The sequence below is a fragment of the Mus musculus genome, chromosome 2 (genome assembly GCF_000001635.26).
Source record: "Mus musculus strain C57BL/6J chromosome 2, GRCm38.p6 C57BL/6J".
In the NCBI taxonomy this organism is placed as follows: domain Eukaryota; kingdom Metazoa; phylum Chordata; class Mammalia; order Rodentia; family Muridae; genus Mus; species Mus musculus.
Window position 1 is genome coordinate 30,969,656 of NC_000068.7, and position 27,827 is coordinate 30,997,482.

At 48.8% G+C, this 27,827-nt stretch overlaps 2 protein-coding genes and 1 long non-coding RNA gene across 10 annotated transcripts in view; 1 reads left to right on the top strand and 2 right to left on the bottom strand.

The window, feature by feature from the left end:
* Positions 1-1,037: 1,037 nt before the first annotated feature.
* Positions 1,038-12,286, bottom strand: BC005624 (cDNA sequence BC005624). 2 transcript variants are annotated; one of them, XM_006497943.4, is made up of 9 exons: positions 12,123-12,284; positions 11,833-11,887; positions 10,344-10,395; positions 9,240-9,310; positions 8,237-8,314; positions 6,236-6,433; positions 4,246-4,382; positions 4,037-4,135; positions 1,038-3,646 (listed from the first exon to the last, which is right to left on the bottom strand). In XM_006497943.4, the coding sequence occupies exons 2-9, from the start codon at positions 11,835-11,837 to the stop codon at positions 3,555-3,557; spliced, it is 732 nt and encodes a 243-aa protein (XP_006498006.1). In that variant the 5' UTR covers positions 11,838-11,887; positions 12,123-12,284; the 3' UTR covers positions 1,038-3,554. The 2 variants fall into 2 exon arrangements, with proteins under 2 accessions (XP_006498006.1, NP_659134.1); NM_144885.2 differs by having other exon boundaries at positions 3,178-3,646; positions 11,828-11,887; positions 12,123-12,286.
* Positions 12,287-12,623: 337 nt separating this feature from the next.
* Usp20 (ubiquitin specific peptidase 20) overlaps positions 12,624-27,827 on the top strand; it is a 40,377-nt gene continuing 25,173 nt past the window's right edge. The window contains exons 1-2 of one of the 2 annotated variants that reach the window (NM_028846.5): positions 12,624-12,743; positions 26,393-26,492. The gene's annotated coding sequence lies outside the window, so the exon portion shown is untranslated. Of the gene's footprint in view, positions 12,744-26,004; positions 26,154-26,392; positions 26,493-27,827 lie in introns of those variants that run through there. The other variant, XM_030252135.1, reaches the window with a different exon arrangement.
* Gm39786 lies at positions 18,595-26,954 on the bottom strand. Of its 6 annotated transcripts, none has more exons than XR_003954022.1 (3): positions 26,608-26,954; positions 24,902-25,079; positions 18,595-23,593 (listed from the first exon to the last, which is right to left on the bottom strand). It is a non-coding gene; the product is annotated as a predicted gene, 39786 (long non-coding RNA). The 6 variants fall into 6 exon arrangements; XR_003954024.1 differs by lacking the exon at positions 26,608-26,954 and adding an exon at positions 25,813-25,975; XR_866116.2 differs by lacking the exon at positions 26,608-26,954 and having other exon boundaries at positions 18,595-19,052; positions 23,410-23,593; positions 24,902-25,975.

Sequence of the window (27,827 nt, forward strand, 5' to 3'; positions counted from 1 at the left end):
TGAGAATGAAACCCTGGGCCCCATGCATTGTAGGCAAATGCTGCATGGAGCTATGCCTCAGACCTTCTGTTTCTTGTTTGGCTTCATATTAAGCTTTCTTTGGGATGGCAGGGTGGGGGCAGGGTTGGCTGGTGGTCAGGGGATGGTAGCTAGGCTACAGGACCTCTACACTCCTAACCTGTTAGCCATCTCCACAGCCTCCGTTTTAAGCTAAAATCTTCAGAACTACGCCAGGCTGTCTTTCAACATAGTACAGACTGGTTTTGAAACTTGATCTCCCTGCCTCAACCTCCTTAGTTCTGGGACATAGGCCTGGTCTTTTGTTGTTGTCATTCCTGGGGATCAAATCTTGGGCCCTCTGCATGTAGCTGTATCACTGAGCTATCTCCTTATCTGAAAATGTTTGCAGACTGTCCTCCTATTGGAATTTGACATTTTCTCATCATTAACTAGAGTTCAGGAAGGGGTTGCCAATGTAAAGTACTATTTCCATGCCGGGTGTGGTGGTGCACGCCTTTAATCCCAGCACTAGGGAGGCAGAGGCAGGTGGATTTCTGAGTTCCAGGCCAGCCTGGTCCACAATGTGAGTTCCAGGACAGCCAGGGCTATACAGAGAAACCCTGTCTCAAAAAACCAAAGGAAGGAAGGAAGGAAGGAAGGAAGGAAGGAAGGAAGGAAGAAAGAAAGGAAGGAAGGAAGAAAGGAAGAAAGAAAATAAATAAAGAAAAGTGCTATTTCCACCACATCCTACCCAGGGCCACATCGTCAGCTTTGTTTGATTGCTGAGACAGTCCTAATTTGCTTTCAGTTAATGTGATAAACACTATGACCAAAAGCCCCTTACGGGAGGAAAGGGTTTATTTCATCTCATGGGATCATTATGTCTAGCTCAACTCAACCTGAAGAAGAGCCTGTGGAAGAAAGTTGCTTACTGGCTTGGTCTACAGAGTGAGTTCCAGGACAGCCAGGGCTATACAGAGAAATCCTGTCTCGTAAAACAAAACACAACACAACACAACAACAACAAAAAGAACCAATTGGGGAACAGGACCTTTAGTAATCATTCCTGATCAGAATTAAGAACCACCCTCTACATCTCACCCATTCTGTCCAATAAGAAACAAACAAATAAAACATTCTTCTCTCAGACATAAATTGAATGAAACCATAATAATCATGTACATTACAAAGTATGTATATAATTAACATCAAGTCTATCATATTTGTCAATTAGATAAAGTATTCTGCCATCATTTCTAACTTAAAGAGTTATAATTCTATCCCTGGATTATGTTTAGATTTTAGATTTTAGCCTGTAACACCATCTGAAAAACTCTATCTTCCACTCTATGGTTCTATTCCCCCACCCCCACCCCGCCCGGGGCCTGGGTAGCAGGTGAGAGATTAAAAACACAACCGAGCTGAGGGCAGATTTACTATGCTGAGCTAGGACTAAAGGTAACTGAGCAACTAAAGTTGAGGGCAGATTTAGGGTGCTGAGCTGGGAGTGAAAAGAAGGGAGTGATAGTCGAGGGGAGGCTTAGAAGAGCCCAGACTTTGCGCTAAAGCATATCAAAGATAAGTGTGTGTGTGTGTGTCTTTCATTGGCAGATCCGAGGGAACCTGGGCATGTCTGGTAGTGTATTCCCCCATCCCCCCCCCCTTTAACAGGGCTGAAAGCAGGAACTACATGCTCCAGCTTGGCCCAGTTTTTAGTCAATAGATTCTCTTTGTTCACCTGTCTTCTTTTTTGTTTGTTTGTTTTTTGTTTGTCTTGTTTTTTGAAACAGGGTTTATCTGTATAGCCATGGCTGTCCTGGAACTCACTTTGTAGACCAGGCTGGCCTCGAACTCAGAAATCCACCTGCCTCTGCCTCCCGAGTGCTGAGATTAAAGGTGTGCGCCACCATGCCCTGCTCACCTGTCTTCTTGGGCAGGGTCTCCTTATGTAGCTCTAGACTGCCTGGAACTCTTCTTGAGTGCTGGGATTAAAGGCTTGTGCCACCACACTAAGCTTTTCCTTTGGGTTTTTAATACAGGGTCTCTCTGTGTAGCCCTGGCTGTGCTGAACTTGTTCTTAGATTAGGATAGCCTAGGGGGCTGGTGAGATGGCTCAGTAGGTAAGAGCACCCGACTGCTCTTCCGAAGGTCCGAAGTTCAAATCCCAGCAACCACATGGTGGCTCACAACCACCCATAATGAGATCTGATGCCCTCTTCTGGTGTGTCTGAAGACAGCTACAGTGTACTTACATTAAATAAATAAATAAATAAATAAATAAATAAATAAATAAATAAAATAAATAAATTAAAACCTGGAGAATATAAATTATAAAAAAAAAAAAAATTAGGATAGCCTAAAAGTCAGATCTGCCTGTCTCTGCTTTTCCTTTTTAATCAAAAGAACTTTGTAGTTCTATAAAAAGTCAGGGAATGGCAGTGTCTCTGAACCCATCCTTCATTTTTGGCTGTGAAATGGACTCTCTAAACAGGTCAGATGCATTTTTTCTTTTTTTTTTTCTCTTTTCTTTCTTTCCTTCTTCTCTTCTTTCTTCTTCTTCTTCTTCTTCTTCTTCTTCTTCTTCTTCTTCTTCTTCTTCTTCTTCTTCTTCTTCTTCTTCTCTTCTTCTTCTCTTCCTCCTCTTCCTCCTCCTCCTCCACTTCCTCCTCCTTCTCCCCTCTCTCTCTCTCTCTCTTTTTTTGATACAGGGTCTCTCCTGGCTGTCTTGGTACTTGCTCTGTAGACCAGGCTGCTCTCAAACTCATATAAATCCACCTGCCTCTGCCTCCCACGTGCTATGATTAAAGGCATGGGTCACCACACCCAGCAAGGACAGATGTATTTTTCAACTCCATTTCAAATAAGCCATGGCTACGTATATAACCACAAAATACAATGCAAACAGGCTGGATGGCTCAGCCATTAGGAGCACAGGCAGCTGCTCTCTCAGAGGACCTGGCACACACATGGTGTCTCAGAACCATTTATAATTTCAGTTCCAAGATAGCTAACAACCTCTTCTGGCCTCAATGGGCACAGTATGCACACATGGGCAAAACACCCATATACATAAAATAATGAATCTTAACACTCACTCCTCCCCTATGTTGTCAGTATTGGCCCACAGTGAACACAGCTGGTTCTTCCTGAGCCTGGAAAAACATTAGAAGACAGGCAACATATTTACAAAGGATTTAATAACACTCTTGAGGAGAGTTTGCCCTAGGTAGGAAACAATATAGATAGACATAGACACATTGTTTTCTTCCAATAGTTACAAAGTTAGTGCTTGAAAATGCAGGGGGTGGGGGGTCTAAAATCCCAGTAGTAGGGAGGAGGAGGGAGTTCATGGCCTAGGATACACAGAGAGCTACAGTCTCCAACCAAAACCAGAACAGAAATCCAGCCACTGAGCAGAAGCACTATCTGATGGGGAACTCAAGAGCTAATAAGCAGGTTTTATGCAAGAGGACATGTGTGTGTGCCCCCACGCTTGCACATGCACACAAACGCACCCCTGTGCATCACATCGTTATCCAGCCCCTACCGCTGCCTCAGTAGCGCCTGTTCATCTTCTTGAACTTCTCATAGTGGTAGTCATCTGTGGCCTTTTCATTAGCAGGACGCTTGCGGTTGGGAGGGGACCCTGAGGAGAACAGAGGTTACCTGTCATGGTGGAACCGGCAGATACTACTGTTCAAGATGAAAACCTGGTTGGAGTCACACCTAACAGCAGCCCCAGAATGGAGGCCACAGAGAGCTCAAAGAGTTTTGTTTGTTTGTTTGTTTTTTGCTTTTCCTTTACCAAAACTTTCAAAGCCAGTCTTTACTAGCTTCCAGCTTGGGGGCCTCAGAGCAACCAACCGCTAACTCTACACTTCTCACTTTATCCAGGAGGAGCCACAGTTTGGAAAGGAGAAGGTCCTTAGTAGGGGGTCTAAGTCAGATGCCTTGGTCCCCAGGGCCTGAGCACTGCCCTGCCCAGCATGACCCTGCCTTCAAGAGCTACCTGAGTGCCATCCACAGCTGTACTCACGTTCAGGCTCTGGCTTTTCTGTGTCACCCACTCTCAAGGGCCGGGCTTTGGGCTCTTCTTTGTTTCTTCGGATGGGTGCATTGAGCTCCTCGTGATAAACTGAACAGAGAAGAACATGTGTGAGGCAGGAGGCAGGACTCCTGGGGACTCATGGTGTATGGCAGTCAGGGCACTGTATGAGGCAGGAGGTAAGGCTACAGGGCACTCACATCGGTTGTGCTGCACATAGTTCACAGCCATGTTGGTGGGCACAAAAGATGTCTCGCTATCCTTCTTCTTGTTCTGCTGCTCTGCCAGCAGCCGGGCCTTGGCATCCTCCGTGGAAATGATGTTTTTTATTTTAGCGCTACGTGAAGAGAGAGAGCCACACCTCACACAAGGCCATCACATCTTTGGAACTGACTGGTGAGGCTGGCCAGTCCCAGTGCAGCAGGAGAAGCTTGTCCCAGAGCACAGCACTCTACAGTGCCCCAGCCTGCTTCATGCCTTTCCTTCTTTCCTTTTGGTTTTCCCAGACAGGGTTTCTTGTAGCCCTGGCTGTGTAGCCCTGGGACTCGCTGTATAGACCAGGCTGACCTCTACTAAGCTACTAAGAGATCCTCCTGCCTGCTCCTCCCTAGTGCAGGGATTTAAGGCAGGAGCCAGCACAGCCAGTCAGCCTTCCCCCTTCCCCCTTTTAAAAAAAATTTTTGTTTATTTATCGTATGTATTGAGCGCTCTGCTGCATTATACCTGCAAGCCAGAAGAGGGCATCTGATCCCTTTATAGACGGTCGTAAATCACCATGTGATTGCTGGGAATTGAACTCAGGACCTCTGGAACAGCAGATAGTGCTCTTAACCACTGAGCCACCTCTCCAGCCCCTTTTTTTTTAAGTATTTATTTATTATTATATGTGAGTACACTGTAGCTGTCTTCCGACACTAGAAGAGGGTGTTGGCTCCCATCAGGGATGGTTGTGAGCCACCATGTGCTTGCTGGGATTTGAACTCAGGATGCACCTTTTATCCCTACACTATGGAGAAGGAGGCAGGCAGATCTCTGTCTGAGTAGAGGCCAGCCTACACTCTACTGGTCTACAGAGCGAGTTCCAGTACAGCCAGGGCTATACAGAGAAACCCTGTCTTAAAAAATAAAAATGAATAAAAACTAAAAAGGAAATCTATGACTGGGCATGCAGCTCACTGGCAGAGAACTTACCTAGCGTGTGGGGGCCCTGTTTCAAATCCCCAGAAATGCACACATACAAGAAACCATGTCCCATGGGGCTGGCAAGGTTAGGCCGTGAGATGACTCAACGGTTAAGAGCACTGACTCTTCTTCCAGAGGACCAGGCTTCAATTCCCCGCACCCACATTGCATCTTTCAACTGTCTGTAAGATGATACCTTCATACAGACATCAGTGCACATAAATAAAAGTAAACTTTAAAGAGAGAGAGAGAGAGAGAGAGAGAGAGATCATTCCCCATGAAAACGAAGCAGGCTGCCTAAGGTTCAAAGCTTGCCAGGCCAGAAAGAGCCCAGAGTCCACAGGCCTCCTAACACTTCACTTTCAGCAAGGCTGCTGCTGACCTCTGTACTTCCCCGTAAGTGAAACAGGCTCACAAAGGAGGGGTGGCTCAGCCTCTTACAGAGGAGCAGGGAATCTCATTAAAGAGAGACACTTTTGCCTCCACAGGCCAGGAACCCTCCACAGCCACAGGGACCAGGGGTGACAAGAAAGCCCTGGAGACAGCTTGTCTGAGAGGGCATATCTGTAGGTTTCCAAGGATACCAAGAAGGATCTCCATTACATGTGTACTTGTGAACACGTGTGCGCTTCTGTGTGCATGTGCAGCCAGAGGGCAACCTCAGGATAGTCCCTCAGGAGCCACACACCGCATTTCTTTGAGGCAGGATCTCTCATTGGCCTGAAACTCACTAAGCAGGCTAGGCTAGCTGAACAATGAGCCTGGTGGCTCTCTAATCTCCAGCTGCCCAGGGTGCCCCAATACACCTGGCACACCAGGTATGGGTGCGGGGGATCAAACTGAAGTCCTCGTGCTTGTATGACAAGTACTTTACTGAGCCGTCTCCCATGACCCAGGCCTCAGGAATGCTAGGCAAACACTCCGTGGCTTGTCTGTGTGACTGCTAACTGAAACCCTGTCAGCTCTTCCCGAGGGTGGGCGGGGCACAGCCAGGGGTGGGAGACTTACTCTATGCCCAGGTCCACCTCAGGGATGCCACTCAGCATCTGGTTGGACAGCATCTCCTCAGTCTTCTTGGCAGAAGAGACTCGGATATTCTCTGGCAGCTCATAGAGGCAGTCCTCAGCATTCTTGGGCTTGGCCTTCTGTTCCTCTTGCTCCACAATCCCCTTCCTCTTCTTCAGCTCCGTCTCAATGTACTTCATCCTGAGAAGGGGGACTACAGATTCAGTGGACCAGAATGGCCATAACAATGCAACTGCTGATTAGCATCTTTAATGAGGAACATTTTACATTTAATTTTGTTATCTATGTATATGTGAGAACACGTGTACCATAACACATGTAAAGTCAGAGGAGTTGGCTCTATCCCTCTACTATGAGGGTCCTGGAGGTTGAACACAGTCAGTCATAAGGCTGGCAGAAGACATCTTTACCCACTCACCATTTCTCCAACCAATGTGTGTAGTGTGCATTATCTTGTGTGCCTTACCCTTTAAAGGATCCCCAGTTGCTGGTCAACTATCCCTTTAAGAATTCTTAGCTATTAGAACTACTTGACCTTATAACCTTCAGTGTTGGTTGCCTCTAGGATTTCTGGGAACAGAACAGGGTATAAGAAAGCTAGTTGAAGCCAGGCGTGGTGGCACACGCCTTGAATCCCAGCACTCGGGAGGTAGAGGCAGGTGGATTTTTGAGTTCGAGGCCAGCCTGGTCTACAAAGTGAGTTCCAGGACAGCCAGGGCTACACAGAGAAACCCTGTCTCGAAAAACCAAAAAAAAAAAAAAAAAAAAAAACCAAAAAAAAAGTTAGTTGAGGCAGGGGGTGGGGTTGGCAAATGAGAGAAGGCAGCTGGTGGAGGAAATATTCTAAGGAGACAGGTGAGACAGGAGAAGCTGAGCTAAGTTGGGGAAACTGGAGAAGCTGTGACTAGCCTTGAATTCTTTATGTAAACCAGGCTGGTCTCAAACTCAGAGAACTGCCAGCTTCTATCAACTGTTGAGATTAAATATGTGTGTCAACACACCTGCCTCCAACGAAAAAATTATCACTTCATGGAAAAACTAAGAATAAAAGTAGCTGGAAGTTGTTGAGACAGTCTCACAATTGTCTGACCTAATAGGTCTCAAATGTGAGGTCCTCCTAACTCTTAGTCTCCTTGGTGTGGGAATTTCAGGCATGTGAGTTCTGAAAATCTGAACTCAAAACACCAATGTGCACTGGAGATTATGACAACAGATATCCTGGGGTGACAAGATCCAAGGCTCTTTGAATACAGAAAAATGGCCTTATGTTTCTTTCCCTCTCTATTTCTCTCCCCCACCTCTTTCTCTTTTTCTCTTTCTCTCCTTCCCTCCCTCCATCCCTCCCTCCCAGTCTCTCTCATTCACACACACACACACACACACACACACACACACACACACACACACACACTTGCTTGCACAGTGAACTCAGATTTACCAAGATAAAGGAAAAGTGAGGAAGAATTCCTTAGTGGGAAGGGCTCCAGGGAGGGATACTCTGATACCATGTTTTAAAGGCCTCAATGAAAAAGATTGATACCAGGCAGTGGTGGCACACACCTTTAATACCCAGCACTCAGGAGGCAGAGGCAGGCAGATTTCTGAGTTCGAGGCCAGCCTGGTCTACAGAGTGAGTTCCAGGGCAGCCAGGGCTACACAGAGAAACCATGTCTCCAAAAACCAAAACCAAAACCAAAAACAAGAGAAAAGATTGCTAAGTACATGATAACCCTGTGTTTTGAGAAAATATCACTAATCAAGAAAGGCAAGAGCTGAGAATGTAAGGAGGGAGGACAGGAAACATAAATGCAAACAGAGAGCCACCTTTGACACCTTCCACAGATTCCAAGCCTGAGAAGTGGAGAGGACACAGCCAAGGAAACACGAGACCCTCCGTCTGTGAGGAGACATGTCTGAGTGTCTGTGTCTGGCTGGGGCTCAGCTACAGTCCTCAGACAGACAATGGGCCTCACTGGTACCTACATGTCTGCATCTTCGTCCCTCCGGTTGGTCTCTGCAGAAAACGATGTCCCCAGGTGCAGATCCTCCTCTTCACTGACCCTGAGAGGAGGGAGCAGGTCACAGTCATTGATGCCAAGTTACCACAGAACACACATGAAAACATAAGACACAGGATGGTATGTAAAGAGACAATGCTAGACACATATGCAAGCAGGAAGGCAACGTCGGCTGAGACTTTGGGGAATGAGTGCATTTTTTTTTTAAAGATTGATTGGTTTATGTATGTATGTGAGTACACGTCACACTCTACAGACACACTAGAAAAGGGTACCAGATTCTAGTGAGCCACATGTAGCTCCTAGGAATTGAACTCAGGACCTCTGGAAGAGAGCAGTCAGTGCTCTTAACCACTGAGCCATCGCTCCAGTCTGAATGCATGCTTTCTTTTGCAAACTTTTATAATAGTTAAGTTTCTGTGTGTGCCAAGGTTGTGTCAGAGTGCCCTTCTTTTTAGCTTCTCCCCTTTGTCTCTTACTAACCCAGAGCTCATTATTTTGGCCACCGAGTCTCAGGACACTTACCCGATGCTGGGGTTACAGATACACGCTGTCCCACTAGGCTTTTATGTGAGGGTCAGGGATCTACCTCAGGCCCTCAGCTCTACTTGCTATGCCCTAGTTACTTAAATACACTTACACATTTTCTCAGTTGCTTTATTCAGAGAGGGTCTAGTGCAGCCCAGGCTGACCCTGGACTCCTAATCCTTCTGTTTCCATCTGCAGAGTGCTGGGTTGTCAGTATATCATTTTCTAACTATGTTTTCATGCAAAGCTTCTCCCCATGTCTGAAATAACAAACAAGGCCCTTTTACCCTTTTACAAAAGAATCTTCTCTCTTGGCTCTGAGCCCTCCTGGGAGTTTGTACCTTGGCACACTTATGGTATGCTCTATGCGGGATGTCCCTCCCTGTCCCTGCACACTCAGGCCCAGGCGACAGTGTCTGCACCCCGCTCCCCCCACTTACTTGTCTTTGCCCCGCTCCTTCAGTTTCTTCATGTCCACCATGCCCCCTGTCGCCATTTGGAAAGGATCATCCTGCAGAAAAGCACACAGCTTAGAGGACACATCTAGAACAACAGCAGCTCAGTTAGTGTCATCATCGAGTGTGCTGGTGTGCATGAACATGTATGTGCACACACGTGCAGGCCAGATGTTAACGCTGTGTGTTCTCATCAATCTTTCACCATGCTGCTGCTGTTGTTGTTGTTTTAATTTCTCTGCATGTATATGTAATTGTGCATATTGTGTGGTTGTGGAGGCAAGCGGCCAAACTCAGGAATCTGTCCCAATCACTTTCCACCTTAAATTTCAGAGACAGGGAGGTTACTGATTTGGGTGGACTGGCTGGTCAGCCAGCTCTAGACATCTATATGACTCCACCGGACCCCCTGGTAGGAATACAGATGTAAGCTATCATATATGGCTATTATGTGGGTGCTAGGAGCCTGACTCAGAAACAATGTTAGCACTTTAGCCTCAGAGCCATTTCCTCAACCCTTTGACTTATACTGAGAGAGAGGGTCTCTCAGCTTGCTTATTCCGCTACATTATCCTCTCTGCCTCCCCAGTGCTCAGATTATAGACATGTGCCACCATGCCTAGGTTTTTATGGGATGCCATGGAATCCAAACATGGACTCTTGTGCTTACATAACAAACACTCTGAGCTATCTCCCTGGTACCATGGTTATAGTCACAGGGGCTGGAGAGATGGCTCAGTAGTTAAGAGCATATGCCTTTAATCCCAGCACTTGGGAGGCAGAGGCAGGCAGATTTCTGAGTTCGAGGCCTGCCTGGTCTACAGAGTGAGTTCCAGCACAGCCAGGGCTACACAGAGAAACCAAAAAAAAAAAAAAAAAAAAAAAAAGCACCAACTACTCTTCTGAAGGTCCTGAGTTCAAATCCCAGCAACCACATGGTGGCTCACAACCATCTGTAATGAGATCTGACGCCCTCTTCTGGAGGGTCTGAAGACAGCTACAGTGTACTTACATATAATAAATTTAAAAAATCTTAAAAAAAAAAAAAAAAAAGAGGAAGAACAGCCCCAGAGAGGAGCCAACACTCACCACCAGAGTAGTCTCCTCTTGAACCTTCTCTCCTACCAGCAGGGCAGCCGCACTGAGCAAAAGAAACCAAACCACAGAAAGAGAAACAACACAGAGACAAGGAGGAAATCAGTGTGCTGGCTAGGGTTTTGTTGATCTGACATAAGCTGGAATTGTCTGGGAAGAAGAAACTTCAATCGAGAACCTGCTCCTGTGGACAGTGCTCCTCCCCGTGGGCAAGTGGGCCTGTGTTGTACAACATAGCTGGATGTGAATGAGCCAGGAAGCAGTGTCCTCCAGTCTCTGCTTCAGGCCCTGCCATGATTCCCCCAATAACTGAGGATGATCAGGAAGGGTACAAGTTGTTTTGGTCCTGGTCACAGCAGTAGGAAGCAAACTGAGACAATTGGGATTACATAACTGAGAGAGTAGTGGGCAGTAGTTACAAAAGCCAAAGAAGAACCCAGTGCTCTGCTCGCTGTGAATGGTGAAATGGGGGGTCGGGTGAGAGGCAATGAAGCAGTTGGCGCACGCTCCTGCAAAGCCATTTGATATTCTGGAAATCACAGAGTAAGGTTCTGCCAGTCAAGGGATCTGTATCAGAAGACATATGCCAGAGGAAAATTTATCAAAATGACCCTAAAACCTGAAGCCAAGGCTTGACAGGGACTGAGTAAGCACACCAGCACTGAGCTATCCCCACCATTTCTTGTTTACTTTATGACCCAGGTCTCATAGTTGCTCAGTCAGGCCTTAAACCTGTGATCTTCCCACACAGCTGGGACTACAGTGCTATGGCACTAGGATGGGCCTTGTTGATGCTGAGACCAGTTTCACTCTGCAGGCCCGGCTGGCACCAAACTCATGGTAATCCCACTGTTTCAGTTTCTCAAGTCTGGGAGTCTAGGTGTGAGGCAGCACACAATCCCAGTCAATCTGGTAGCAAGTTATAGTGCACACCCCTGGCAATGCACACGACGCAGCCTTCTAAAAAGGTTTTCTGGAAAACACACACCATGGTCAGAGGCTCACAGTAATATGATGATTTAACTCTTTAAAAGCATGGGATAAACTAAAAAAGAAATAGGTGGGAAATAAATGGAAATATTATTATAAATGCTGTCTCTCTACCTCAAGTTTTTTTCTTTTTCTTTATTCTTCTTATGAAGCCTAGGTTGCCCTCAAACTCCCTGTGATAGGATTGCACCAAACCAGGCTATTGTTTATTTATTATACTTTTTAACCTAAGTTTCCCAAATTCTTATCTCTTAACACGTTGTCAATCACAATTCATCAGTCCAGCTAAAATTTACAGTTAGTGACTTGGAGCAGACCCATAGACCATCAGGTTCAGGGCATGTGACAAACATTTATAAAGAACCTTAGTTCCCTCTATGATCAGTAGAACTGTATGTCAAAGGAGGGATTTGTGACTGCGACCCTAGCTGGAAATTTTTGTTTTAGCTGGAAATCAATGACGCCGCGACCACCCCCGTGGTACCCACCTCACCCCATTTGGCCTCTTCCGCAAGTTCTGCACCTCTCGGGTTTCTTCCAGTTTTAGCCTGGGGGAAAAAAAGGAATAAAAAGTGACGCACAGGTTGAGACCTGCGGAACTCAAAAGCCAAACTCCGTTCTAAGGACATGTCCCTTTGCCGAGTCCCTGATCCAGTGGTCATCGGCAGTCAGACCCATGCGACCCCGGGGCACCTCTCCCAGCCGCGATGTGGCCTTATCCCTAGGAGCCTCTGCGTGGCGCTGGCCGGTATCCAGTCCCAAGCCTGTCTCAGCAACACGTACCGAACCTCCTCTGATTCTTGTTCATCCTCCTCCGACTCCGAGTCAGCCCGGCGCCGGCGGAATGTTTTCCCAGTAATCCGCATAGCGGAACCAGACCCTTGGCGCTGCGTTACCAGACGCGTAGTCCAGGGAACCTCTCTCTTCCGGCGCGCAGAAGTGTCGTCAGAGCGTCGGCTGCACTCAGACCCGCCTCCGCCTTGCCAGGCCACACCCCAAGCCCGTAGGGCCCCGCCTCAGCAGGGCAGGCAACCACTCCGAACTCCGAAAAGCAAGGGCAGGTATTGCCGCGTGGCCACACCCTCGACCACGCCCATCGAGTAACCATGCTCACCGCTCAACAGGACGGCCTTCGAACCACACGGTGAAACCCCAGCAGCACGGCCACTCCCCCGACTCCCGGCATGCTTGGGCACTCACCACTCGCACGGCCACGCCTCCGGCGTGCCCGGTACCGCCCTCTAGTAGGCTGTGACCTGTGACACCGCCCCCGCTCCTGGCATAGGCTCTCCCGATTGGACGTCTGACGGTGAGGAGGCGGGGCGTGGCAGGCAGAGCCACAAGACTCTAGGCAGCGCCGCGGTGGGCTAGCTTGACTGACAGGCGGCGCGGTTGCGACGGCAGGTGAGTTTCTGACGGCTGCTGCCTGCTGCCGGGGGCTGGGCCGCTAGAGCGGGGATCATCGTCCAGCCGCTGGGAGCAGGGGAGGCCTGGCTTTGCGGGGCGGCCAGGACCTGGTAAGAGGTCCCCGCCGCCTATCATCCCATCACCGACTCCCGTGCCCGCCCCGAACCCCCACGGCTCTGGCTTTTGAGCAGGCCGCACGTCGCTTGGAAGGCCAGCAGGAGGCCACTCGGGCTCCAGGGCTCGGACGTGCACATTTATTCCTCACTCACAAAAGCTGATCACCTTGCCGGGGGTGAATATCAGTCCCGGTGCTGACTGTCCATACCAGGTTGGCCTGCAGCCATTCGTCCCTAGGAGAGGTACCACTGACGTTCAGAGGCCAGGGACTGCTCTTTGAGAGCTTGGGAGGACTCGTTTGGCCTGGAGGACTGTCGCTCTGCCATAAGCACCTTACACCCCCGAGATGTTGCGACGGTAGTTAGTTTTTAAAGGTGTCTATAAACACTTATAAGATGGATAAGTGCATGCGTAATAGCTCACATGGGACTTTTAGGGACTCCTTAATTACTAGTTTCCTCTGGAGCACAGCGCTTCTTACTCGACACTTAACTGTGGCAGGCACTGGGGTAAGCAGTCTCTTCTAGAAGCCTTCCATCAAATCCCACGAAGTAGATGCAGTTGGGTCTCTCTTTCAAAAAACGAGGCTACCGAGGCGTAAGAGAAGTAACCCGTACTTCAAGTTCTGCAGCTGGGAGGTGAGGCTGGGTTGGGGACAGAGCTTTCACAGCTGCAGGGTGTGCTTCAGGGACAGCGGGCCTCTGTGGGTCTTCCCTGCTGCTGCTGCAGCTGGTGTGCCAGCTTATGGGCTGGGGGAGGGGCTGATGGACACTTTTTCCAGAAGACTATTCTGAAGCAGGGAGGGCATGTCTGCCATGCCTTGGCTTTTTTCCAGAACATTTTTTTTTCTGAAGTTGTCATATTCCCCTTAGACTGGGACAAAGAGAAAACTCGGGATGTCTTGAAACAGCCTTTTAGCTTTGATCAAAGAGGCATTAAGTATCAAAAGTCTTGACCCCACTGGAGATTAGATCAACCATCTTCAGATGTCGATGGCAGTCATTGGACACCATGTCTCTGTTGGCTGAAAAAGAGGCACCTTGGGAACTGCTGCATGAATCCAGGGACTTGGGTGTACAATTCTCACAGGCTCAGAGGTGGCTCTTAATTTCCCTGCCTAACCATGCCTTACCCCTTAACCTCTAGGGTACTGGGCCTCTCTGGTGCCTCCAAGGAAAGTCACAAGGTCAAGAGCATTTTGAGACATTCCTCATTTGAAGATACAGAGAGGGACATCTGATACAAACAAGTTGTCCCTTGTTTGTATCTGCATTCCCATCCTTGAAGCCAGAATGCCAGGTGATACCAACTCCCTGGGCTCTGGCAGACGGAGTTGATTCTCGTTTGACACAAGTGCCGCTTGGAGTGTGGCAGCTGGAAATTTGACCTAGGTGCTGGATACAGAGACTGCAGTCGCTCTGAGTAGTGTTTTTGGAAGTAAAAGTGCTCTGGAAAGGAGCCTCCAGGAAAGTGAGGGGTCTCAGATATTAGTCTGGCATGACAGGTGGGATGGGTGCTGACTTTCTGCGGAGCTGGATGGATGCTTAAGGAGCAGTCACATCTGGGATGGCCTCGTCATGGTAAGCATTCCAAAGTGCTTATTTGAGTTGGGTAACGATGGCACGTGCAGAGGCAGGCAGATCTCTGTGAGTCCCAGGACAGCTAAGGCTACCCAGAGAGACCCTGTCTCCAGAAACCAAATAAAAATAAATAAATAAGAAAAAAGGAGAAGCCTGGCAGTGGTGCGCACACCTTTAATTCCAGCACTTGGGAGGCAGAGACAGTCGGGATTTCTGAGTTTGGGGTCAGCCTGGTCTACAGTGAGCTCCAGGACAGCCAGGGCTACACAGAGAAACCCTGTCTCCAAAATCCAAAAAGAAGAAGGAGGAGGAGGAGGAGGAAGAGGAGGAGAAGGAGAAAAAGAAGAAGAGGAGGAGGAGAAGGAAGAAGAAGAAGAAGAAGAAGAAGAAGAAGAAGAAGAAGAAGAAGAAGAAGAAGAAGAAGAAGAAGAAGAAGAAGAAATAGTAGTAGTAGTAGTAGTTCAGGGACCTGGGCCACAGTCTACGAGGGGACTCTTCAGAGTCAATGGAAAGGAAAGTACATTATAGGTTTGGGACTCTTTCCAGGCTAGCACGATTTTTTTTTCCTTAAAAAACAAAAACAAAGCCTTGCTGGAGCTAGGAGGTGAAGATAGGCCCTGTGTCCACTGGCTGGCCCATTTGGGATTTTGGAGCCACAGTTCTTTTAGATCACTGACTGCAGAGCAGGTCTCCTGGGTTTTGTCGTGGCTCTGGGGTCCTGGCTCCGTGACTCGGCACCTTTCCCCACCATTGGTGATGGATGGGTTGCATCCTGGCCTTCCAGGGCAGTATTGGGAGTCCTTCGAGGTCATTCTTGGGAGAGCTCGAGACTTGGAGCTGTTAGCAGAGCTACTAAGGTAGGGTACCTGGTAGGCAGAAAGACCTAGAGGTGTGAGAAGGGGGTAGAGATGCCACACAGCTTAAGAGTCAATGGGAAGCCGGGCATGGTGGCGCATGCCTTTAGTCCCAGCACTTGGGAGGCAGAGACAGGCAGATTTCTGAGTTTGAGGCCAGCCTGGTCTACAGAGTGAGTTCCAGGACAGCCAGGGCTACACAGAGAAACCCTGTCTCGAAAAACAAAACAAAACAAACAAAACAAAACAAACAAAAATAAAGAGTCAATGGGAAGTAATGGGACAGGGAGGTGGACGGTGTCTGGAATTTGGGGGAAGAGTGAGAAAAGGAAGATGCACGTGTCAGCAAGGGGCGTGGCGTTCTGGTTAGGGGCTGTGGTTGGCCCATGCGAGGATCTGTGAGTGGTGGCTGAAGGAACCTGTGTGGGCGGAGGCTCGGCAGAGCCACTTTCAGATCCCAAGGGTGACTCCCTGGGAGGCGGAGGAATATTACCAGAAGCTCTGGGGAAAGTGATGAGTAATGGGCACCTGTGGCTGCCAGGCCTTCAAGTGAGTGCGCAGCCGCGGCTGCCCCTCCAAGGCCCCGCCCCCAGCCGGCCCTGAGGGTGGGGCTCCCTGGTTGCCTGCTAGCTGTCCTTGCAGGTGCTTGCATCTTAACTCAGGTCTCAGGGCAGGAGAGGCGGCCTCTTTGCCTCCGTCCTTACTCTACAGCTCTAGAGGTGGGAGTGTGAGAGCAGCTGCACAGTGGGCCGTGCTGCTCTTCAAGGGGCCTGTACCCAGAACCTGGTACTTTAATGGAGATGAGCCTCATTCTCCTGCCTAAGCTGATATTGGCCTTTTTTCTTTATTTTCCATATCTGCATTTCCTAATGTCACTGCTGCTGAGTCATGGAAAAGTAAACACATTCTGGCCCCTTTATGCCCAAGTATCTCAAGCAATCAAATCCCCAGAGAGAGGAAGTCACCATAAACAGCCAGCCTGGGTTTCTCCTGCAAAACTTTGCAGTGACCATTCTCCAAGGCCACTGTGACAGAGCAACAGGTGGGCCTGCTGAAACAACTGAAAGTAAGGCTGGCGAGTTCTGAGCTCAGAGCTCGAGGTGAAGGTGGTGTCAGATAGCACCTTGTGCTTGTGGCCATTGCTTCTTTGTGCTTGAGGCTCAGATATTTACATCCCACTCGGCCCTCCACAGAGACCTAGTTTTTCTTTAATTATCTTTCCCAAGTCCTTACCTCCAATTGCCCACCGACTCTAGGTGCTGGTGCTTCGAAAGGGTACTGCGGAACAGTTCAGTTGTTAGCAGTGCTGGGGAACTGCTCAGTCAGGACAGTGCTTGCCCAGCGCACATGAGGACCTGAGCTTAGTCAGAGCTCCTGTGGAAATGTGTGTGGTGTATGCCTATAAATCCTGGTGCTGGAGAAGGGGAGATTCCTGACCAGCCTGCTTAGTCAAGGAGCTTCAGGCTCTGGGAGAGAAACTGTCTCAAGAAACAAGGCGAACAGCTCTAGAGAAGTGGCATCCAAGGTTGGCCTCTGGCTTACACATGTGCACCCTCATCCCTGCCCCAGATAAATTCTTTAAAAACCTGTTATCTAATGTGCACTCCAAATGCTAGCTTGCTTATTGTTCAGGGATGTTTTGCCCATCTTCTTTTAAGAGAAGAGGGCCACCTGTCCCCTCCTCTCTCACTTTCCTCTCTCCTTCTTTATGTTTGTGGTTTTAGTTTTTGTTTGGGGATTAAAAGCATATGTCAGCACACCCAACTTCTCTGTTGTTTTTTTTTTTGTTGTTGTTGTTGTTGTTGTTGGTTTGTTTGTTTGTTTTAGGTTTTTTTAGTTTGGTTTGTTTTTTTTCGAGACAGGGTTTCTCTATGTAGCCCTGGCTGTCCTGGAACTCACTCTGTAGACCAGGCTGGCATGGAACTGAACTCAGAAATTCGACTGTCTCTACCTCCCAAGTGCTGGGTGTGCACCACCACTGCCCGGCCCTGGAACTCTTTTGTGCACCAGATTGGCCTGGAACTCCTACCTCTGCCTCCCGAGTGCTAGAATTTAAGGCTTGTGCCACTGCTGTCACCACCAGGCTGTTTTTTAAAGATGTATTTTTATTGGTTTTTTGTTTGGAGAAAGGGTTTCACTGTGTATCCTGACTAACTAGAATCTATTTCTGTAGACCAACCTGGTCTCAAACCCAGAGTTTTACCTGCCTCTGCCCTCTTTCCAACCCTCAAGGATTAAGGACATATGTCACTACACCTGGCAGAGGTAAGAGGTAGCCAGTGGATCGATTATTGGACATGGCTTGATTACATAGGTGGATATGGCGGGGGGGGGGGGGGGGGACACTGTTCCTACACATAGTCCTTGCCCAGTGATAGCGGATAAGTTGAGCCTAGCGCTCTGTTGTTTCCACCGGCATGTTGCAGCTTCATCAGAGTGGTTGACTGCCTTTATAAATTCCATGCCTTCATAGTAAGGGGGTGCCACATCATACCAGAGCCAGCATGATTTAGTGGCTTCAGGGTTAGTGCTATTAATAACCCTGAAAGCCTCTTGGACTAGATGGGTCGAGTGAGATTGCTCAGGCGGGTTGAGGGGAGCAGTCTCAATGACTCTTTTCAAAGGGGTCTCAGTACCATGCGAATGGGGCGGTGGTGATGGTCTGGGGTTTATCTTAACTGGGGCCAAGACTTTGTTGGGACCCAAAGGAGTGTAGGGGGGGTCTTTATTATTAATTTGGTAGTGAACAACATTCCCTCATCATATCGTTCTTTGTAAAGCCTAAGACCCCAAGTGTATCCTTTTGTCCATTCTAGAGCTTGCTTCCCTGGTTCAGTGAAGGTAATATAGAGTGGATGGCACCAGTCAGCACACTCAGCTACATCTTTTCCTCCAGGCATGTAGGGCTCTAGGGTATAGTTGGCTTTTACTTTAACATAATCCCAGCTCAAGGTGGGGTTTCAGTAGGCCTCAACTGAAATCTCACAGCTCCAGCTCTTGGAGAAGAAGTCAGCCCTACCTCCGCACTTTGGATTGAGGGACTGCCTCCGGTGGAACCCGGGACAGACATAGAAGGGATGGGTTCGGAGTCTGCTTCTATCAAATCGGGTAGAGCAACCTCCCCATGGGTCTCTCAGATGCTTGTCTACATACAGAAGAGATGTTGAAGGTGCCGTCTGAGTATCAGAATACCCTCCTAGGTCCCAACCAGGAGGTGCTCCTATAGCCAACTTACAGATGTCAGGGAAAAGTCAGGCCACCAGGTAGACGGAGTGGTGACCTTGGATAAGCTCCAAATAGTGTCTCCTGCCCCATTTATTACTTGCCACGTTAGGTTACAAGGCTGGTGGGGACCAGGGCTGGTAAAACATAAGGGGAGGATGTTAAGACACAGTACCAGGGGGAGGACTCCCATCTTTAGGCTTCCTGGTGATTTTCAGTTTCAGAGGGTTCTCTGTAGTCTGGGCCTTTCAGATAAGGTGGTCTTCTGGAACTCCAGTTTCTGTTGAGGGGGCAGGCTTCATATGTGAGGCATGTATCCAGGCAGTGATTCTGTCCAATTTTACAGTTGTTGGAGTGGTCAGCAGTACTAAGTAGGGTCCTTTCCACCGGGGCTCAAGTGTCTGGGCATGATGTCACCTCACGTAGACTAAATCTCCAACCTGGAGCCATGTGATGCCTCAGGGGTGCCAGGTTCGTAGGCAGCTGCCAACTGGGACCACACTTCTTTTCGCACCACCTGTAGACCTTTTAACCTAGCATATAAATCATTACTATGGCAGGTTGGTTCAATAACGTCCCCCAGTAGAGTTAGGGGCACTGGGGTCCCATACAGGATTTCAAAGGGAGTCAAACTGAAACGGGAAGGGATATTTCTGACCCTAAACAGGGCTAGGGGAAGGAGTACCACCCAGACTGTGCCAGTCTCCATGGTTAATTTAGTCAAGGTCTCCTTTAGAGTTCTATTCATTCTTTCTACCTGCCCTGAACTTTGAGGTCTATAGACACAATGTAATTTCCAATCGACCTCTAGATACTTGGTCACTCCCTGACTTTGGCAGTGAAGGCAGGGCCATTGTCTGACCTTATTACCTTGGGTACTCCAAACCAAGGAAAGATCTCTTCCAGTATCTTCTTGGCAACTACGGAGGCCGACTCCTGCTTGGTGGGTAAAGCTTCTACCCATCCTGAAAAGTATCCACAAACACTAGAAGGCACTTAGAGCCATACTTGCTCAGTTTTACTTCAGTGAGGTCCACTTCCCAGTAGGCTCCTCCTGGTCAATCTCCTCTGAGTCTCTGACGGGGGCAGCTTTGCTTCTGCAAGCATTTCCCTTTTGACAGGGCATGCAGTTGTGAACGATTTGTTCCACCAGGTGTTTTAATCCTGGAATATAATACTTAGATTTCAAAGCAGTTTGAATTAGTTTGCTTACCCCCAGATGAGTCCATTGATGCATTTGTCTTGTCATTGTGCTTGTTCTTGTGGTAGAATCTTCTTTCCTGATGGCATTGATGCCATGCATCAATCTAGAGGTCGATTGGAAATTACATTGTGTCTATAGACCTCAAAGTTCAGGGCAGGTAGAAAGAATGAAATGAGTTCTCTCTTTCTGTTTGTTTGTTTGTTTGTTTGATTGTTTGTTTGTTTGTGTGTTTTTTGAGACAGGGTTTCCCTTTGTAGCTCTGACTGTCCTGGCTGTCCTGGAACTCACTCTGTAGACCAAGCTAACCTCAAACTCAGAAATCCGCCTGCCTCTGCCTCCCAAGTGCTGGGATTAAAGGAGTGCACCACCACACCTGGCTTCAGAATTCTCTTTCTTGATCGAGACAGTTATTGGGATCTTTTGAGATGATTGCCAGATCTTCAGCAGAGTACCAGAGCTTGGGTCCCAGTATTCCCGGGTCTCGGACCACCATCACTGGGGTGACTCTTGAGGCCACTGCTTTGGCCTCCTGGTCGGTCTGCCAGGTTATTTCCTCTAGCTCTTCTGGTGGCCCGGACAATGTATGATACTTACTTTTGCTGGCTTCTGCAGGGCTTTTAACAGGGCCAGAATCTCAGTTTTGTGTTTAATCTCTTTTTCTCTGGAGGTCAGCAGCCCTTGCTGCTGGTAGGCGGCACCATGAACATGCGCTGTGGCAAAGGCATACCTGCTGTCCATGTAGATGTTGATCTTCTTGCCTTCCCCCAACTCGAGGGCCTTGGTGAGAGCAAAGAGCCCAGCCTTTTGGGTGGAGGTCCCTTCAGGCAGAGCTTATGCCCACACGTATGGCAGCCCCCCCCCCCTGCTTCTCTCCTTCCAGGAAACTGCTCCCATCAGTAAACCAAGTGGCCTCAGTGACCTCTAAGGGCTGATCAGACAAATCTTTACGCCAGCCGTGTGCTTCAGCAAGTACTTGCTGACAGTCATGAATAGGAGGCTCAAGGTCAGGGTCTGGGAGCAGAGTGGCCGGGTTCAGGCCCGTAGGGGGTGCAAACATAATTCTGTCAAGAGTTGAGCAACAGAGTCTGATAGTATGTCATACGAGCACTGATGAGCCACGGATCAGGCGGCTGGCAGACCACGCTCTTCAAAGGGTGTGGAACAGATACTACCAAGTCCTGTCCCATAGTTAATTTGTCTGCATCTTTAACCAGTACAGCAACCTCAGCCACAATCCTCAGGCAGGCAGGCCACCTTGCTGCCACTGGGTCTAGCTTTTTGGACAGATATGCTACTGGCCTTTTCCATGGTCCCAGCTTCTGGGTCAAGACCCCTTTTGCTATGCCCTTATTTTCTGCGACAAACAAATGGAAGGGCTTGGTCACATCTGGGAGACCCAGGGCAGGGGCTGACATTAAGGCTGTCTTAATGGCATCAAAAGCCCATTGCTCTTTTTCTCCCCAGGCAAAAGGTATTTGTTCTTAGTGAGTGGGTATAGTGGAGCTGCCATCTCAGCGAATCCAGGTATCCATAGACAATAGAAACCTGCCATGCCCAAAAACTCTCTGACTTGTTTCTGGTTGGTGGGCAGTGGAATATGGAACACAGTTTCTTTTCTAGCTTCTGAAGCCACATCTTTCCTCCCTTGAGCAGATACCCCAGGTAACTAACCTGCTGGCTGCAGATTTGGGCCTTTTTAGCTGAGGCACTGTAGCCCAGTTCTCCCAGTTCAGTGAGGAGGCGCTCTGTTCCTTATAAAGCACAGGTCTTTGCTGGAAGCAACTAAAAGAAGGCCATCTAAGTACTGCAAGAGAGTTACCTGGGGGTTGGCTGCCCGGAATGTGGCCAAGTCTTGGTGGAGGGCTTCATCAACAATAGTGGAAAAGTTCTTCAAGTGTTGGGGCAGACGTGTCCAGGTGAGTTGGCCCGTCATGCCCGAGTCTGGGTCTTTCCATTCAAAGGCAAAATATTCCTGACTCTTGGTGGCCAGGGATAGGCAGAAGAAGGCATCTTTGAGATCCAACACTGTGTACCAAGTTCTGGAGGGAGGCAAGGAACTCAACAGATTATTTGGATGCGGGACCGTCGGGTGGAGATCAGTTACCTGCTTATTCACTTCCCTGAGGTCCTGGACAGGTCAATAGTCATTAGTTCCAGGCTTCTGCATGGGGAGGAGTGGGGTGTTCCATGCAGACTGATTGATTGATTGATTGATTGATTGATTGATTTTTTTTTTTTTGGTTTTTCGAGACAGGGTTTCTCTGTATAGCCCTGACTGTCCTGGAACTCACTTTGTAGACCAGGCTGGCCTTGAACTCAGAAATCCACCTGCCTCTGCCTCCCAAGTGCTGGGATTAAAGGCGTGCGCCGCCACACCTGGCACAAACTGACATTTTTGCAGAGTCCTCAATTGGAGGAGGTGCAAAATGTGAGGTCGAATTCCATCTCGAGTTTCCTTAGACATAGGATACTGGCAGACTGTTATCGGGCTAGCTTGGGCTTTCAGGTCTACATAGACTCTGTGTGTGTGTGTGTGTGTGTGTGTGTGTGTGTGTGTGTGTGTGTGTGATTTTTGGCTTTCCCCATTCCTGCAGTCTCTGCCCATGCCTGTGGATAGTTCTGCAACCACCAATCCATATCTTTAACTTTTTGACTCCTGTCTTCAAACAATTGATATTCATCCTCTAACTTCATGGTCAATACCTGGATAGACTCTCCCTGACGGCCCTTGACCTGTGTTCCCTCAGGAAGGAAATGGATCTGTGCTCCTATCTTGGTGAGGAGGTCTCTCCCCAGCAGGGGATAGAGGCATTCAGGAATAACAATGAACGAGTGGGATACCCTGCCCACACCAAGATCCACTGTTCTTCCGGTAGTCCATGAGTATTGTTTGTTTCCTGTGGCCCCCTGGACCCCGGACTTCTTATTGGAAATGGGTCCATCTGTTTGTAATAGGACTGAGTGTTGGGCCCCTGTGTCTACAAGAAACTGGGTGGGTTTCCCCTCCACTTTAAGGGTTACCCTGGGTTTGGGAGGGGATCTGAATATGTCTCCCCCAGTCACTGTCTTCTTGCATAGCTAGCACCTTGGGGCCTGGTAGTCTCTTTTCAGAGGCTTGAGGTTCCCTCTTCTTCTCCTTGGGACAGTCTCTCATCCAATGACCTTTTTCTTTACAGTAAGCTCATTGGTCCTTAGCCAGAGGCTCCCTTCTGTTGCCTGGTATTGTCTTACTAGGTTCTCTAGTTTGTCTAACTACAGCGGCCAAGATCCTATGGAGGTTCTTGTCCTGTCTCTTCTCTCTTTCGAGCTCTCTAGCCTCCTGTTCTTTCTGCTTTCTCTCCTTCTTCTCTTCTCCTGACTCTTGGTTATGATATACCTTCTCGGCTACTTGCACTAACTCTCTCAAGGACCTGTCCTGTAACTCTTCAAGTTTCTGCAACTTTTTCCTTATATCTCTGCTAGCTTGGCTGATAAGGGTGACAGTAACTGTTGCCTTATGCTCCTCACTGTTAGGATCAAAGGGGTAAATTGGTGAAAGGCCTCCATGAGTCTCTCTAGGAAGGCAGAGGGAGACTCATTTGGCCCCTGCACCACTTCCCTTACCTTAGTCAAAGTGGTAGGGTTGTGTGCTGCCCCTCTGAGACCTGCCATTAGAGCATAGCGGTAGACTTTGAGATGCTTCCTACCTTCTGGGGTGTTGAAGTTCCAGTTCGGTCTGGTCAATGGGAAGCCTGCATCAATATCCACAGGCAGGAGGGAAGGACACCGATCCTCCCCTTGGACGTTCTTCCTGGCCTCCAAGAGGATGCGCTGTTTTTCCTCTGTGGTAAAAAGAACCGGAAGCAGTTGCTGACAATCATTCCATGTGGGCTGATGGGAGAATAAAAGAGATTCAATTAAGTTAGTCAGACCCTGAGGGTTCTCAGAGAATGAGGGGTTCTGCGTTTTCCAATTATATAAATCGGCCGAGGAAAACGGCCAATATTATAAGGGCTGATGACCTTGTTCATCAGGGGGACCGTAAGCTCAGAGGGGCAGAATATGGGTTCCCTCAGGAGTTGCCCCCTGCTGGCTCGGTGTCCCTTGGGCAGGATGAGGAACATGACTCAGAAGGGAAGAGGACGGCGAGTCTCCCGGCTCCCCAGGTGGAACAGGCGGAGCCGAAGCTCCTGCAGCTTGAGCCGCCTGAGGATGGAGAGAGGGAGGACAAGGAGGAGGGGGATCAAGAAGGAGAAGATCAGTATCCGTAGTGGGAAGAACCTCTTTCTTGGGCCTGTCCTGAGGGCAAGGATCTGCAAGGTCGTTGGTCCTGAAAAGGAAACAAAAGGGCTAACCCACGAAGGAAGATCGGTGACCAAATCTTCCCACATGATGATATGGGACCTGGTCAGTGTGGCTCTTCGAGCCAATGCCAGAAATGTGCCTCTTGACTGCCAAAATAAGAGGCAGTGAGAAAGATCCCTCAGGAGACCATCCAGTCTGGAAGGTGGGCCACTCTGACGAGCATAGAGTAAGCCATTGATTTTTTTTTCACATCTACTGAGAGATTGTGAGCTCCAGTCTTAACCTCCCTCCAGTGTTCTAGAGTAAAGCTCAGAGGGGTGGAAGGTCCATGTCCCATTCTGTCCAAAAATACTGTCAGTCCTAGTCTACACACCAAAAGAGAAACAAAAAATAAAATACCGCCAGGCATGGTGGTGCATGCCTTTAATCCCAGCACTTGGGAGGCAGAGGCATGCGGATTTGAGTTCAAGGCCAGCCTGGTCTACAGAGTGAGTTCCAGGACAGCCAGGGCTACACAGAGAAACCCTGTCTCGAAAAACCAAAAAATAAAATAAAATAAAATAAAATAAAATAAAATAAAATAAAATAAAATAAAATAAAATACCAACGCCACAGAGGATACATTTTATCTTCTATTCTTGGTAGTAGTCTCTTTGCCACTAACCCCAGATGAAGTCGAACCCTCTCAGATCCGACTTCCCACTGAGTCTGGAGCATCCTCCAGGACTCTTGTTGCCACAGCATTATGGCATGTCTACCCACTGCTTCTGGCAACTCCTGACAGAACTCCTTCACGGAGTCTTCAGAACCGAAACCAAGCTGAGCAGTGGCCGATTAGAGTCAGAGAAAGTATAGAGTCAGAGACAAGACAAACAGAAAACACAGCTGCGGTACCTGCTGGAGCAGTCTTCTGGTCTCAGCCACTGGTCCTGCAAGAAGGACTTTCCGGACCAACCCACCAAATGTAAGATCCAAAAAGCCTTACGTCCGGGATGCCCCACTCACAGAGATGCAGAGACGGAGATCGATGCAAAAAGCAAGAGGTTTATTAATCCAGCATGCTGGGCTCTTCCTGAAATTGGGATTGAAACGACCCTGAGTAGCTAAAACACACACCTTTTATACGTTTCTTAGAGCAGTTTTTCATTGGTTAACCTTTAATGGCATTAAGGGGGCAGACTTAAGGAAGACTTAAGGGCCGGAGACATTGTGTGGGCTTTTCTATATACTCAGAGGCCTATCTCTTGGCATACCTTGCATGCAGTGAGGCAAATTCTGGGAAAAGAACACATTTACTTTTTACAACCGTGGTTATTTTGAGCTACCACGAATCTTACAATGGCATGGCCCAGCTCCAGAACCAACTGCCATAGAGACATACAACAGGTGCCAGCAACTGATGCCTTGTAGGGTTGCCTTGTAGGGTCCATGAACTAAGCAACTCTGATGTGACCTGGAAAGGCCAAACTCCTTATGTCTGCTCAGTTGGAGAGTTTACCAGATGATTTAGAGTCAGGTTCTATGTTGATCTATACCGACCATTGGTGAAGCTGACCAGCATCCAAGCAGCCAGTGCTTGGCCATGGACAAACTCAATGAAGCCCTCCTGTCTCTTCCTAGAGAAGATTCTGAGGCTTCTTAACCACTGGGCTTTTGCTCTCTCGTGGGGCCTGGGGCAGGAGGTGAGTTTGAAACCAGCCTGGACTATACAGTGAATTCTAGGCCAGCCTAGGCTACATAGTGAGACTTTGAATGGGGAAAAAAAAACCCTGTCATTATCCTTCTGATCACCATGCTTCCCAAACCTCGTCTCATCCCGCTGGAATGGTGGCACTGGGACTGGGACTCTAAACCCCACCCCTGCCCAAAATAGCCCTGGGCCAGTGCCAGGAGGCACTTGGCCTCCAGACTGAGGAACAAAACCTGGCTACAAGTTAGGTTTGGAATTTAGAATTTTGAACCCTGTTGTTGTCATGTGGCCATTTTAAAAGTTACCTTCTAACTGCCCCTCCCTCTTTGAACTGCCCACATCCGGGAGACTGTGGCCTACTCTAAGAAGCAAGGAAGTGGCTTGGTAGTGTTTTAGCTCCTGGTGGCTGAAGACTTGGTGCACCGAGCAGCTCAGGGTTTTGGAAAGACTTAAAAGGTGATCCAGGGGGCTAGGTGGGAAGACGGGAGGAGACAGGCGTTCCTGTCCAGCGAGGCCGTCTGCCGGTTCTATACTGTCCTGGAAGCAGAGTGTCACTGACCATGAGGAATGTGAAGCTTGTGGAACACCCAGGCAGCCCATTCTGCAGGACTCAGTGCCCCTCGGAGGCGTGGGCATGTTTCCATCTGAGCAACTTTTAAAGGAGACCCTGGACAGAATGTTTTGTTCACCCGCAGGTACTTGGCTCAAGACTTTACTGCAGAGCCCCTCGGCAGCTGGTCACTGTCCCAAGAGAATGCCCACATCGGCCTCCTCCTGTGTGTGCAGCTGAGTCAGGTAGGCCCCACCCCCTCCTCTAAGATGCACCACCCAAGTCCTGAGGGACAGGGGAGGTGGGGGTGGGCGTGGGAGGGGGGAGTCGGCTTTCCAGAAAGCCACGGATTCTACTTACCACTTGCTTTTGCTGATGACATGTGGCTCTCGTGCTGGGCATTTGCCGTTTGAGATAGAAGAGGGATGAAGCCACAGAGCCCCAGAATCAGCAGGATAAAAGGTGGGAGTGTGGAGTGCGTGGAGAAGGTTCACCTTTGTTTGCTTTTTCTGTGAGTTAGAGAGCAAGGGCCAGCACGGTGGCTCCACAGTTTCCACCCTGGGAACCCATGTAAGGACAGAAACGCCAAAGTCAGCAAGGGAGTGAGGTCTGAAGCCTGTGGCCTGCTTCCGGCCCTCTCTCTGGGATGGCCACTGGCGAGACTTGAGACAGAGGGAACCGTCTCTTGGTCTGTGCTGCCATCACAGCAGCCAAGGTGACAGGAAGGACTTTTACTGGGCTGGTACAAGACCCGGTTAGCATGGTGTCTGGCTGAGGCTGTGGGTGGAGAGGGGACATGTTTCATCCACCTGTAGCATCCACGGGATGCAGCCCTGGCTGGAAATGAGGGCACTCTTGGACCCATGTGCATCTTTGGTTGATTTGAACCTTTCTTGGCAGCAGTTTGAGCCAGAGTGAGCTGTCAGCTTCCAGGCTGATTCTGTTGAAGTGCTGGAATACTGAAGCAGGGGTTTTGTGGGCTTTATTGTTGTTATATATTTTCAATTGTTTCTTTCTTTCTGCCTTCCCTCCCTTCCCTTCTCCCTCCCTCCTTCCCTTCCTTCCTTTCTTTTTTCTTTTTCTTTCTTTCTTTAGAGACACTGTTTCTCTATGTAGCCCTGGCCAGTCTAGACCTCTGTAGACCAAGCTGGCCTCAAATTCACAGAGATCTACTGACCTCTGCTTCTGCCTCTAAGCCTGGCTTTGTTTTTATTTTATTTATATATTTTATTATATTGGTTTTTCCGGGCAGGGTTTCTCTGTGTAGCCCTGGCTGGCCTGGAACTCAAGAGATCCACTGCCTCTTCCTCCAGAGTGCTGGGATTTAAGGCATACACTACTCTTGCCCAGCAAGCAGCCAGTGTTCTTAATTGCTGAGTCACATCTCCAGCCCCTTGAACTTATTATCCTCCTGCTTCCCAAGGACTGGATTACAGACACGCACCACTACAGACCTGCCTGGTGTCTCCTTTTAAAATTATCAGATTCCCAGAATTTTGCAAACACATGCCAGAATGTCTTGTGTTCCCTTCCCAGGCTACCTAGCATAGCACATCTGCCACGTGAACAGATTATAGCCT

What these genes read in the sequence shown, in the direction of transcription:
- BC005624 (NM_144885.2), bottom strand. Translation starts at nt 12,205, where the DNA reads ATGCGGATTACTGGGAAAACATTCCGCCGGCGCCGGGCTGACTCGGAG. An exon ending in AAGAGGCCAAATGGGGTGAG is followed by an intron (nt 10,396 to 11,827) that starts GTGGGTACCACG and finishes TCTTTTGCTCAG; the next exon opens with TGCGGCTGCCCTGCTGGTAG. An exon ending in AGGGACGAAGATGCAGACAT is followed by an intron (nt 6,434 to 8,236) that starts GTAGGTACCAGT and finishes CCCCCTTCTCAG; the next exon opens with GATGAAGTACATTGAGACGG.